The sequence below is a fragment of the Corvus moneduloides genome, chromosome 1 (assembly GCF_009650955.1).
Source record: "Corvus moneduloides isolate bCorMon1 chromosome 1, bCorMon1.pri, whole genome shotgun sequence".
NCBI classification, from domain to species: domain Eukaryota; kingdom Metazoa; phylum Chordata; class Aves; order Passeriformes; family Corvidae; genus Corvus; species Corvus moneduloides.
Window position 1 is genome coordinate 31935596 of NC_045476.1, and position 15023 is coordinate 31950618.

The 15023-nt window shown below is 34.9% G+C and overlaps 1 protein-coding gene across 1 annotated transcript in view; it reads left to right on the top strand.

Annotated features, from left to right (window-relative positions):
• The window catches only part of CNTNAP2 (contactin associated protein 2), a 1037874-nt gene that overhangs the window by 506674 nt on the left and 516177 nt on the right, over positions 1-15023 (top strand). The window contains exons 5-8 of the mRNA XM_032104142.1: positions 745-948; positions 3267-3451; positions 6614-6757; positions 12180-12444. Coding sequence (XP_031960033.1) covers positions 745-948; positions 3267-3451; positions 6614-6757; positions 12180-12444 — 798 coding nt within the window. The remainder of the gene's footprint in view (positions 1-744; positions 949-3266; positions 3452-6613; positions 6758-12179; positions 12445-15023) is intronic.

Below are 15023 nucleotides of genomic sequence, written 5' to 3' on the forward strand. Positions count from 1 at the left end.
TCTAACATCCAGAAAATTGTGGAAATTTTTGTTCTTTCTTTAGAGTAGAGATTAAGTCATGAAAATAAGACAACATGAAATTTTGTAGTGTTATTATGCAATATTTATTTGAATTTTGCGTTGACCTTAAATATTTGCATCCCTCAGTTTTCACATATTTTGAACAAAACCAAACATGAAACAAAAATTAGTTCAAATGAAAGGTTTTCTTTTTCTTCTCAAAATTAGTTGAGGTGACAATTTACACACCATTTCCTGGAATAGACAAGGCAAATACCTATGTTTTACATAAAATCTAAAATTGCCAGGCAGATCATCTGAGCTCATGTTTTACTGTTTACAGTCCTTACAGATACCTATAGTGAATTTTAAAGAAGTATCAAATGATTTATGAATGACGTCTCAGACATTTACCTTTCATTTTGAGCTATAATTAGGAAAACATACATGGTAGCAATTATATTTGGGAGAAAATGAAAGTTATTGACTACGGGTTGTAGCTTTTGTCCTCCCAAATCTGGTTTGTTTTTATTTTTGCATTCTGTGGGTTAAATTAATATTCTGCCTGGTCCCTACTTTTTATGGTATTAAATTATTGTCAAAAGAAATATACTTACAATGCCTATCACACTTGCACATTTTTTATTCTGTTCAGGTATAATCTGCATATGGCATGTCTGTTTTTCCAGTGGCCACAGGAATATACAATCACTCATCAATGATGTTATTTGTTTTTTCCTTTAGGGGCTGATGTTATCAATTTTGATGGCCATGTGGTGTTACCATACAGATTCAGGAACAAGAAAATGAAAACACTGAAAGATGTCATCTCTCTGAAATTTAAGACCTCCGAAAGCGAAGGTGTAATCTTCCACGGAGAAGGACAGCAAGGAGACTATATCACCTTGGAACTGAAGAAAGCCAAACTTGTCCTAAATTTAAATTTAGGTATGTTTTGATTGTTTAGTTTTGTAGTAGTTTTTAGCTGTCCCACAAAAATTTTAGGTCAAATCTTTCATCCTCATTCCCACGGTAATATGATAAGCCAAATAATCTAATCAGATAATTTGTTGAAAATGTTGTTAATTCCCTTTCTATATGTTGGGTGGGGGGGGCAGGTGGGATGTAGTGTGTGTTTAGTTCCACCCTGTCCTTTTTACCCTGTGTGAGATACTGTGAAAAGAAGATCATACAAAAAAGCAAGATCAGCAATATATTGTCATTACTACAAACAAAAAAAAAAAAGCTTGCTGGAATTATATTTGGCCTTAGCTGTGGCTTTGTGTGAGAGAAGGACACTGTCATCACGTGTGGAAGAATAAAGGTCACCCTAAGGAACCTTGCAGGAAAAAAGAAGTGTCGGTCTAGGAAGCTACAGGCCACATGGAGTTATAGTTCAGCAGCCTTCCTAGAGCCTAAGAAAGAAAACTAAGAAAGGAAAAGAGATTGTTTTATCAGGCAATCTTATGATGAAAGCCTGTATATATTACTCTAGTTCCAGTCCTCCCAGTGGAGGACAACAGGATCATAAGTGACTGGATTTATAAAGTACATTTATTATGAAAAAAATCCACATTTATCTGGTTTCAGGTATTTTTTCCATTCAAACAAAAGAACTTTAGAAGAAGATTTCATGCAACTTTCCTTAGTTCTCTTACAGACATGTGAAGACTAAATTGTTCCTTTTGTTATTTACATTGAATGGTACTTATTTCCACTAGCATTTTCTCTTGTTCTTTTTCTAATGATCAACATGAACAGATGATGAGAAAGCACACCTTCCTATAGCAGTTACCTATTTTTAACAATTTTAATTGCAGTAGTAACCCTTTCATTTCCTGTTCCTCTATATTCTTCAGCACAGACTGTGTTTATAAGCTATTATAATTTCCATATATGAGTTTGGTAAGGATGTTCTTAAATCATTAGGCTGATAAATGGGACTAGGCCCTGTGACACATACTCAATAAACAGAAGTAATGCTTTATGGTATTATTATTATTATTATTATTATTATTCCTCTGCCTGAGAGTATTGTCTTTGCATCAGAGACAGTAGAAAAGAATGCTCATCTTGCCTGGTGAGATCCAGTGACTTAGTTTCATATACCAAGGACTGGGGGAAGGATGGGGAGACAGAAGTGGATTTGGGTTTCACTTTGCACTGCATTTGACTTTGTGTTGAAGAAACTGAGGCTCAATGATATGCATGTGATTCTATTTTATTTTTTAACCAACAGGACCATTGGCCATCAGCATAAAGGCAGGATGGTCATTTCTAGGGAAGTAATGTCTTAAGCCATGGAAGTGTTATTTGCCAGAATGTGTTTTCAGCATGCACAAACCTTAATGTCTGACTTGCAAGCATTCTTGAGGGTAAGAAATTCTCAGCCTCAGAAATGCTTAGGTCCCTTTAAGTTTTCAGAACATGGAAGATTGCATTGAATTATTGAGCAGTGCAGCAATATTTCACACTTACTGCTGAATTAGTCATTTGCTGCTTCAGTTGGGATCTGTGCTATCAACCTTTGCTGGCTTAGCTGTGTCAGTCAGATGGCAATGAGATGTGATCTCTGACTAGCACAGCTGCACTGGCAAAACCCCCTGGATAACACAGCAGAGAATTGCAAAGCTATGCCCTTGCTAGTAGTTTGACTTCCAGAACAGGAAGATTGCTTCAGGAGAAGAGACCAAAATAAGCTGTATTAGCAGAAGATGGTTTTTTGCTGCTGTTAACTCAGTCTGCATTGAGCATTTTCACCTCTGCTTACTGGTAAAGTGATAGTGGTGGAGGCCACAAAACATAGAATTCAAGAGTGAAAAGGCTTTTTGTTGTCAAAATCTGTTATCAGGATCCATGTTCTCCTCAGCAGTCATAAATCAGTACAGTTTCAATGCAGCTCAGGATCTGGCCCAGAGGTGACGCTTTTCTTTTCTTTAGTGTAGGATTGAAGGTAGAAAACCCTAGATGTAAACAACTTTACAGCTTGGAATTGGTATTGCTTCCTGGTTCATCTCCAAATAACTGCTATTATGAATTTATACATATATTCATACAGATCAGTGATCAGATGCTCACTGTATTTGGTCTAGCTGTTTGTATTTGTGGCAGCAACTCTCCACTGGGCAAATCTCAACTTCATAGCAGACTGACTTACTCTAGTTTATTGCATGTCTGGTATGATTCAGGTGAAACATTGACAAAGAAAGAGGAAAATGTTTCCCTAACTAGTATGAGGTGAGAAATGCTATTGTTTCTGTTCTCAGGCAGCAACCAGCTTGGCTCTATTTTTGGCCATACATATGTGACGACAGGCAGCCTCTTGGATGATCACCACTGGCACTCTATCATCATAGAGCGCCACGGGAGGAACATCAATCTCACCCTCGACAGACACATGCAGCACTTCAGAACCAATGGAGAATTTGATTACCTGGACCTGGACTACGAGGTAAAGAGTGAAAGTTCTTTCTTTTCATTCAAATTGGTTTTGTAAAGATAGGTACAGTAAGAAAGCTAACATAATTTAAGAGGTTTTGTTACTTTTTCATAGTTTCTTTGATTACTTATTCCCTTACATTTCCTGAAATTCTCTTTCCAATGGTGTTGTCTCTCAAGTACAAATTATGTTTCTCTTAATTAGCCTACCAAGTCCCATATGGTGTAACAATCATCTCAGCCCTTTGTTTCAAAGTGGGAGATCTGTGTTGTTCAGCAAGTTAGGCATACACAATTTTAAAAATCTCTAAAAGCAGCTGCTCTAAGCAGGAAGTATATTAAAAAAAGTATGGTGCAATCAGTTGTTCCACTCAGGTGATAATTTTGCACTTGAATCAGAAAGCCTTAATCTGTGGTGTCAGTATTTATTTTTAGCAAAGGAAGAACATTAGAACCTTGTTATTAATGCAGATCTTGATCTGTCCTGTCTTAGGGAGATACTTCCTTGTATTTTCACAAATATGGCATCAGTAACTTCTTTCTAGAAAGGAGCAATGAAGAGTTAGGAAAGTTGTAAGAAAACTTGTTTAATCACTCAGGTTAATTCACACAAGTGTTAGTACTAATTAAATGTGGATTTGTTGTTTGATTACACTACAGCTTCAGGTATTATGAACTTGTTCAGCTCTTCTAATCTGTTGCACAAAGTTCGACGTGTTGGTTATTGCAATTTTTGTGTAATATGTTCTTATACTCTTTACTGTTCCTAGTGAGAATTAACATGGTTGGCTGCACCAAATATGTAATTTCCACACTTATAAATGATGTCACGGAAAAAAGTTTGAATTAACTTGTGTATTGATATTTTTTCAATTTTTTGATCAAGAATATATGAATATTTGAAAAAAGTACTTATAATTGTAAATGCTTCTGAGTCAAATATTTGATTATATTCCAACAAATCTTTATGAATCCATTATTTGTTGGGAGTTCTAATGAGAAAATAACAAGTAAATTTGCCTGTACGTCTATTACTTATTGAGCACTGAAGATCTGAACTGAACTACTTAAAACACATAAATAGATTTTATTAAAGGTTTTCAAGTGAGTGAACTACAGAAAAACTTAGGCTGAATGCCATAAGCCAGGGTTGTGCAATTTGTGCAATTTGTGCACATCATATATATTTTATATATATATATATTATATATATATATATATAATGTTTACATAACAAATATATTGCGTACAATAAGTGAATCCTAGTAAGAGCTGAATTCAGTGCATTCACCTTCCCATCCTCTCTGCATTAAAAGATCTTACTGGCAGTTCTCAAACATACATTTAATTCTCCATATACATGGATCCCTGTGTTTAATCGAACTTGAGTGTGTGTGTATACATTTCTGTGGTTCCTATAAGCTCAAGAGACATAACCTCTTCTCCTTCCTTTCCTCTCACTTATCTCACTGGTTTAGGGCTTAGACATCACAGACTAAATTTAAAAGTGTTGCTTTTGTGATTAACAGGGAATAAGGCCAAAAGAAAAAAAACTATTTTTCATAGAAAAAACTGTTTCCAGGTTAATCTCTTTCAGAAAAGTTAAGTAAACATAAAAAGAAGAATAAGAATTAGTTCTGATTGCATTTTCAAGATCAAAAAATAGTCCCATTCTTAGTTCACTGTCACAATATGTTTTTTGCTTTGTCTTTTCTTCAAAATTCTTTTTTTCCAGTTACTTTAATCCAAACACGACTATAATATGCATAAAATATTTGACAACCATTAAAATATTAGTCACATTGTCCATGTGAAGTACTGTAACTTGTCTAAAGTCAAGACATGTAAATTTAAAATACCTAAGGATGTGTCCACACGACTTTTACAAAGCTGGTGTGTGTGATTTATAAAGGTTTTATATTTCAGCTGTATAGCTTTAGTTCCTTGTATATGACAAGTGGAAGCTGCTTCTTTGGGGTAGAAAGTGGTATCTTACATGCTTTCAAAATGGAAAATGTCACCCTGGAGCTCTGTTTTCCTGCTGCTGGTAATAACAAATGGAATTGACAATGAATAATGTTTAAAAGCTTAATTCTGCCAAATCTCAGCAGCAGACTACAAATTGATATTTTTCTGAGCATTTGCGAGGCAGAAAAGCAAGGTGTCATTACTATTTATGCCATCATCTAATGGATATAATTACCTAACATAGATTGCAGCGACTAATCTCATGAGCCCCTTATTCTCGGCATTTGGGCTGCAAAATATTAATGAAAACATGTAACATTATTCACTTCCAATCATTTCCATAAAGACCATGGTGTGGTAGAGATCTGTACAGTCTCTATGGAGTGACAGAGAAAGACTTCATGAGAGATTAACACTTTCAGAATGTAAATATTTGGTTTTCTAAGTTTTTTAGCACTATAGATTATGCATAACCCAGAATCAATTAACCAGGGTAATGAAATTGAGCTGTAAGACAAAAACAATTCCTGCTTCAGTTTGATGACTGAGTCTTTGCAGTGGTTGTCTTCATCTTCTCTAAGGAGATTATTTGACCAGCTAAATCAAGGGATAACTCCTCATTAACTACAACTACATGACAAAAGCATGGTAGTAAAAAGTCCTTCTGTTTAAGAGGGGATTGCGTCTTTAACTATGTAAATTCTTCTGGATTAAATAGATATATAAACATTAAGGGAGAATAACATGCCATATTGGAGGGCACCACTGCTGTGGTAGTCTGAGCTCTGGCACACGGTTAGAGCTGAGTGAATGATTTGAATCAGATTATCTGGCTAATTTCATGTCTACTTTTGTTTAGAAAAATACTGTGATGGAAATTTATTCCAATTTCTTTGTTTGAGATGCTTATTTTCTAGTAGCAATCAGAGGAGCAGTTCATGTACAAATAACTGTTAGGCATGTCTGTTCACTATTTGGACAATTGGAATAATACTTGGGTTTGGCTACCATAAATATTTGAAATTCATTACTTCTTTTTCTGCTTTTGCAGTATTTATTTTGATACATCGTTTTCCTGTAAACAGTGTAGCCATCTCTCTTCTTTGCCATGGTTGAGTGTTCAAAGAAAGCAGATATATCTACAGCAAAATTGTTTAAAAGTCTTTGCCTTCCAGTAACTATTTACCATTTTCTGTTTCATTTGAAGATAACCTTTGGAGGTATGCCTTTTTCTGGCAAACCAAGTTCTAACAGTAGGAAGAATTTCAAAGGCTGTATGGAGAGCATCAACTACAATGGCAATAATATCACTGACCTTGCCAAGAGGAAGAAATTGGAACCTTCAAATGTGGTAAGAGCATAATTTCAGGGTCGTCTACACTTCTGCTTCTCTTTCTAAAGACTAGAAGGTTTTTGAGGGTGTGTTGCTGATATTCTTGTGATATACTGGAGTAATATAAAACACAAAACAAATTTTACCACATGTATGAGCATTTTATTTTGGAGGTCTTGTTTCACCTTTCAAAAATTAACCTTTAGTGTCAGTCAGATAGCTTTTTTTTCTTTTTTAAAAAAATCAACTGAGCCATTAATTGCCTTTTCCCTTTCTTCTCAAATTATAGTAGTCCAAAACCAGTGCAGACAAGATTTATTATTAAATGAATTGTAGCTTTCTTTTGGCTTTCAAATCCTGATAATATTCCATCCCTGCTGAGCTAGTTGGATTGCTGGTGTGCAAAAGGCTTTGGATGAGAATACTTCTACAGTCTTTTTTGATACGTCTGAAAAACCTCAAGACATTATACTCAAAAATCATTATTTGCTTATTAACATTACAGAGCTTATTAGCATTTTATTCTATTTTTGCTGTGGCTTAAGTGTTCATAGTTGCTTTCATTTTCAGACTTGTGGCTTTATGGGCAGGGTGATTAAGAAAGAATATACTTTAATTCCTGTGTTTTTAAAGCTCTAAGTGTTCCTGAAAATGCTTGCTGGCATGTAAAGGCAATGTGGCTAAGAAATAAATGTATTATTGCCATAACTTTGAGATTGTTCAAATAACTTTTTAAGCCTTTCTTCTGCATAAGCTTACAGACTTCAAAAATTCCTGCTAACAATACATAGGTTTACACTATTTCATTTTCCTTTATGTAACAAATTGTAGGGCTGTACATATGCAGTGATGATGTCACGCAAAGTATTGATTATCCTTGGACAGTAAAACTGAAACTTCATGTAACTATGAACATTATGGCTAAATCGTCAAGGAAATCCAAGTGATAGTCTTGAGTATGTGATGTTTTCCCATACAAATTCAGTAATGCAGCCTGACATCTATAACCTTTTCTATACATTAATTTCTACAGTATTGTCAAAGGGAAAGGATACGATATATATTCCATGCAGTAAGATCCCACTTTTAAAATTTTTTCAACCCAATCTCATGAACTCATGAAACTTTGATTTTTTTAGGGTTTTTTTTTTTCAAAATTACATGTGATTTCCTTCCTGCCGGGCATTTTCAGCTGTAATAAAACCATGATTTTGAAAGATTGATACCTGATTTAAAAAAGAATCTTTGTACAGGAGCAATCTTTCCATTTTGCACAATCAAGTCCACTGCAAGTTAGTAGGACATATTCTTAAAGTCTTTTTCCGAACAGAAGTGTTGCTTAAGAAGTTCCTATAGTGCAAATCCTATCCTCTAAAGTCCTAGCCTCTCAAAAGTGTGGCATAGCTAGCAGACATCTAAAGTCTCTGAAAAATCATATTTCTGATAGTATTTCTTTCTTTCTTTCTTTGTTTCTTTGCTTTTAAAATTCTGTTGCCCATAACATGAAAGTAAAATCCTCCTAAGAAGCTCTGGCAGTATTAGTGCCACATCAAGAGGTGATAATGTGCCAGTTTAATTTGATGATTCCGTTGATTTCCAATTCTGAGAATGACTATAAAGATAGAAGTGACCTTTGTTTTCAGTAGGAATACTTGCTTCAGCTCTTCATAAGTATAATCAATTTTACTCTAACTAAATCAACATGGATTTTTATGTTTTTTACAAAACCATTTTTTCACCTAGTTTTTAGCATGATTTAGCAATAGAAATAGACTTGTTTGAAGCTATTGTTGTTGTTAAGCATGTTTATGATGATGTCACTCAAGCAGTCCAACACGTGTCCAAAACTCCATTGTAGGAGATTCTGTACAAACCCATAACATGAAACACACCTTGCCCCAAATAGTGTATTATCTTAAAAGGCATAACGCACACAATATGATGAGGCTGAATACAAGCAAAGTAATCAGTGTGGTTGTGAGAAATATCACAAAGGAAGCATAAATTCAGAGTAGAGAAGGATTTTAAGTGCTGTGAAACAAAAGAAAATTATATTCCTAGATGAAGACGAATTTCACAAGTCACGCAGTGAAAGGGACTTGACAAATTAATTATGCACAGTGAGGAGGCCCAGGAAATCAGAGATGATAAGATGGAGATGATCTTTATTTGTCTCTGAACAAAATTAAATTTAAAAAAATTATGTCTCATATGCATACATGTTATGAACAAAAAAGCACCACCAGTTATCCTTTTGCTTTATTGAAGAGTAAGGATCAAAAGACAAATTAAAAGTATTCTAAATTTAAATAAAGTCCAAACCTGACTTTAGTAACATATTTGGTTTAGATTCAGAGAGTAAAGGGGAATTTTTTTTTTAATTCTTTCGTGATATTTGAGGTGGCATTAGCGTGCAGTGCACTGGCTGTACTGTATGATCCACTCTTGTTTAACAGGTAGTGTAGTCTTAATAAAATCATTACTTGTCTTCTGGGGGCTTCCTATTCAGCCAGTAGGTCTTTTAATTGGGAAAACTATTTACAGTAGTATTTTACACAAGGGATAATGTTTGAATGTGGATAGGCAAAATTGATTTATAAGTAAACATGAATCTAGTTTGCCACATAGATGAAAGATCACCATACACAGCTCAAGCTACACAAATTAAATTGTTTTTACCTTTTCCCTATCAATGTAGTATGAAAAATTCTCTGATAAGACCAAGACTTTCAATATAAATGCACAGTATATATTTGACTTCCAGATGTCATTGCACAGAAAACTATTCAGCATGTCACTCTGAATCTACAGAAAAGGACTTCATTCTCTTTGAAAAATGAGGAGGCTATTGTAGAGACAAGCTGCAGATTAACTCGATCTCTTGACCTAGAACTAGTGAGCAATCTATATAAGATGGGCTGTACTTAAAAGAGGACTCATCTTGTGAACTACAGTCATAGAGGGGATCAAAAATCCAGTTCATACTAATCTGAATAGCTCAGTAGGGAAAATGCTAACTAGCAGAGAAATTAGAACTACGTGTTACTTTCTCAAGAAATTTTTAATGTGCTAGGCTATTCATGGGAAATGCATTCACTGATGTGAAAAAGGATTTGAATGCATTCAGTGCCATTAACGTTAATAGGTGTTACACATGCAAGTACCAAAAACATCAGGATGACAGAAGAGTGTCGATTGGATATAAAAGCCTTCTTGTAATGAGGAAATTGTTAGTTCCTCTTGGTAACAAGGCAGCAAAAGGAACTCTTAAAAGGAATGCTCTCTGAGCACTGCTTAATTGGTATCTGTGACTGAACCGTGAGATGACATCTCTCAAAGAATGATGTAGCCTTCCATGTCTACACAGGACTGCCTTAACAAAGTAACAGAAGTTGTTTCTATGCACAAGGTGACCATTACACTGAGAATGATAGCCAAGGGTTACAGAGGGTATTTCAGACACTCCCCACCTTTTTTTTACTGTGTGTAAAATTTGTGGTTTAAGCACAAGTATTCTGTAGCAAACTTGGAAATGTTCAGATTAAAACTACTCAAACAAATGAGTTACCCATTTCTATTTCAGTTTAGGAACAAATCTAGGAGATCAATTTAAATAAATGTCTTCTCTAGTTCCAAATTACTGAAAATATCAGTGTTCCATAATTGATCCCAGAAGCTGCCAAATTGATAGTCTAGCTACTGCTAATTCTACTGGCCTTTAGAGGTAGACTCTAAAACTTCTGATGTTCTGTAGGAAAAAGAAGTTGTTATGCAGAGTAATCCAAGTATTTATCCTAGGGGTCAAGAAAATATTATTTTTATTCATTTGGATTTTTACATGGAAATCCTATGTAAGAAGCTGAGTCTGCCACACCAGTTGTATCTCGCTATGATACAGATAAGGTGTTTCCTGATGGGATATTCTTTTAAAAAGTGATGGGTTTGGACATTGGCAAATGAGTGCTAAAACTTGCTTATTGATGTAATCCATTATCTCTGATTGAATATAATTATGTCTTAAAGAAATTTACTTAGGTCTTTCCTCCTACACATTTTCAAGTACAAATATCCTATCTTGCTTCCAAATTCTCTACTTTCCCTCAAGATGAACTTTCAGATGCATTTATACATTACAAATACAGAAATGTGACATAAAAGCCTATATCAGTAAGTCAGTAATATGGAATTTAAAAATAATTATACAATAAAGATGATGACTGACTTCTACATGGATTCTGAACACTGCTAAGATGGACCAAGTCTCTAAATATCTATGTACCTCCAAAAATATTGTTCAAGCCTTAATATTTTTTAATGAACAAATAAATATCAGAGGAATTGCTATCTTGATTATAGTAATAATATCTATACTGCATCAGATATACTTCTTCCTTCCCAAGTAGAACTGTAAGTGCCACATATCCACCTGTAACAGTGCATGAGAAAGCCTTACCACAGGACATGATCCACTTTGCCACATATTATAGGAATTCTTCAGCAGAGGAATTTTCCTGTTATATTTGCATTCATGCAGTAATAAGTTAATTCTGGACATAGATTACTACAAAGTACCTATGATTTCTAAGGAAAAAAAATGGTAATGCATCCTACCAATTTGGTCTTTTGTTGCAAGAAGTGACATGAGAACCAGAGTGAAAAATTCATGTCCCTAATTCTAGTCTTGTTTACAGATACACTTTAAAGCCTTGTAGATCAATAAAGTTAACTGGATCTTTTGTGAATTTCCTGAATAATCAAATTTTAAAGTGTGGAAACTAGTTTCTTTTACAGAGAAAATTATTTACTATCCAAAAATATTAAGTGTTGTTCACAATCAGCTACACCAAATCCTTCTGCTTCATGAATTGAAGTATTAGCATTTGTGGTATCACTTAGTAGAAAACATAACAGAGAGGATGACTCTTCAGGTATTATACATCATTCTTTTGGAGAATCATGAATTGTATTGATTGACTCATTGATATCAGGGTATTTGGAAACCTTCACTCATTTTTTATACTGTTCTCTTACAGGTTTCTATGAGGACCACAGACAAGCCCAAGTTTATCTGTGATAAATTTACCTTTTAACTAGAAAAATTAATGCTTTCATCTAAGCTGCTTCTTAGACTACAGCTCTTCAGGGCAGACTGCCTTTTATTTTGTGTATGTACAGTACAAAATATAATGGACACTGCTAGAAAAAAACCCAGAACCATCAGTAACTATTACAGTAGTAACAACAATGGTAACATTAACAGCACATCTTTAGATGCATCATGCATTGATCACAGTAGTCTTTAGGCTGAATGAAATCTAGAATACTTTTCTAGAGGTAGCTATGGATTAGTGGAATCTTACCATTTTGCTTATGGCTTTGCTTTTCTTTTTTTTTTTTTTTTTCTCTTTTTTTTTTTTTTTTTTGTGTGTGTTTTACTTAGGGAAATTTAAGTTTTTCTTGTGTGGAGCCACATACAGTGCCTGTCTTTTTCAATGCCACCAGTTACCTTGAGGTTCCTGGTCGTCCGAGCCAGGATCTGTTTTCAGTCAGTTTCCTTTTCCGGACCTGGAACCCAAGTGGACTTCTTCTCTTCAGCAAATTTGCAGATGGCCTGGGGAATGTTGAGATTGACATAAATGAGGGCAAAGTCAGCGTCCATATCAACGTCACCCAGGTGAAGAAGAACCGGATAGACATCTCATCGGGTAAGTGTGTTTTGGGTTTTTTTAAATTCGGTATCATTTTTGTTAACGTTGTTTAAAATCATCGTGCACCTAGAGATTGGAACAACTTTTTACAAAATTTAAAGTTTATATTGCAACTATATTAAATCCTTTACTGTTTCATTGAGTAAGAGGTACAAGAATGTTGAAACAGTTGTTAGATTAAAAAAATATATATAAATGATCTTATTGTGTCAAGAAATCATCCCTTATCCATGAGGCAGCATTTCTTCTTTTTTCTTCCTTCCTTCCGTCTTGCAGTTTTCTCTACAAAAATACTTGGTTTCAAAAGGGGGATGTACTCCCTTTCTAGGAGTAGTCTAATAATTAGGCTGCCCCTAATATTTCCCGATAATTAGGAAACTCTCATAAAAAAACCAAATTCATTCATACCATAATTATTTGTATGGATTTTTTAGATCTGCATAGCTATCCTGCAAAAACTTAGGTTTATTTCAATCCTTCATTGTTAATTTTGTTGCAACAGGCATTTCAGAGCCTGTGAAATTAACTGTGTGTGTGAACATAGAAAAGCAAAATATGGCATCTGCCAGGTAAGGCTGCAGAAGGAATGCTGCTGTTGTACAGTATATATCACAGCAAACTTCTTTTTCCCTTCTTCTGCAGGGAATTAACAGAGGTCATGGTATAAACCTGCCCTATTTTCTAGAAGTCAAAATGGTCTGCCTTTGGCACAAAGATTTCTGACCACTGTGGTCCTATAGATAAAAGGTGCACAATTTTTTCACTGGCTGTTTTTAACAGCTGACAAAGGAGAATTTCACACAATCACGTGTGCAGCCTTCTATGTAATAACTGCATGTCTAGAGTATGAATAGACTCTACTGGGAGGAATGCAGCCTGGTTATCACAAAATATTAGACTAACAAAAACCACAGCCTAGCCACCTAAAACCACTAGCAAATCTGGTATGGGTTTCATATCTTTGCTGTATTTTTGCCTGTCACCTGTAATAGCATGGTTTTCCAGGAGCAAGTTAAAGTCTTTTAGTCTTTATTCTATGTGCTTCTCATAATTTACAAACTTGCTTACATTAGCAGCTTTAATGTCAGTTTTCCAGTTAACATGGGGACATCAGTACTTCATTCTGGGGCGAGCAGTGTAGTGCCAGTGACTGGTAGGACTCACACAAGAGAGCTCTAAGCTGATGTTCAGGTGGCAGAGTTGTTCCTTCACATCTCTGCCATTAAGGTACTGAACCGAGTTATGGTTTGTCTGGTTTTATTTGTCATAATTTCCCTTGAATACCTTCAAGTTGCATGTACTGAGTCAGGGAGCTCCAACTTAGCAGGCACAGATTTCAGATAAACAGGAGAGTCTAGCCTCCCAAATTTTCGAATACAGTTGAATTCCTGCTCTTCTCACTGGTAACTGGGCACTGCTAACCTCCTTACTTAATTACTGCTTTATGAAGTGCTTCTTGATGGCTAGAAGAGATCAGACAGTAGGAGAAAAAGGTTTTCTTGTTGACTTTCATACCTAATTCATGGGAGCATTTTGTTCAAGGAGAGAAAGGCAGATGCAATTTTATATACTTTGATGACACTTTGCAAAAGTAAAAGTGAAATAATAATACATAGAAGTGCAGTGAATTGAGGGATGCAATTCTCTAAAGTGATCAAATAAAAAGCAGGAATGCAAAATGTTTAACTTTTGTGTAAATATAGTAATCGTGAGAGGTTACATAGCATGCTGTGGGAAAACATTTGGATAATAGTAGGTGATTCATTGGAATCATGAAGCAGACATGGACTTGCATTTAAAATCAGGAAATGGAGAACTACCATCAGGCAGTCTGTTCTTAGCAGTTTTCTTTGTATCCCAGAGATCCTTCCCTGCTGTCTGCTCAGTTTTTGTCAGGGATATTTTTTTCACTGTGTTAGCAGATCCCATCTAGAGTTCTTACATCTTATTTTGTGTTATCCTTTGGTCTTCAAAAGGGTACTTAACTGTTCCTTCGTTTGTTTAACTGCATCTCCTACCTGCTGGAGATTTCACTATATTCAATTCTTCATTAAATTCTCTCAGTCTCTTGATCAGTCTTCTTCATCTTTTTCACAGGATAAGTCATCCCACTACTTTATTCTTGGAATATGTAAAAGAAAAATAATATTGTTATAATTATTAAAATGGTCTTGTGTACCTGAAGCTTCTTCACTCATGTGGAGTTCAAAGTTATGTTTTGTATGAGACATTCCTACTGTCTGTTGTGCCTTAGATACCTCTCTCATTCTGTTGTTGCCACTTTTGAAAAACCACAAGTAGTTGATATTAGCATCAGCAGTTTCTAGAAAATTTTCTATAGATCACTTCTGGTTTTGGAAAAATACATTTTATTTTCTTCTTTAGTTATATTAGATACTGTTTGCCTTGCTGCTCCTTTTGCTCCTTCAGTCACTTTCAAACCAAAACCTCAACTCTACATATCTGGTAATTAAATCTATCCATATTATGAACATTTCGTATTTATTTTATATGGGCTGAAAAGAATCAGGGTTGCTTATAAATACTGTAATATATAGTATGTATGATTTTTGTGT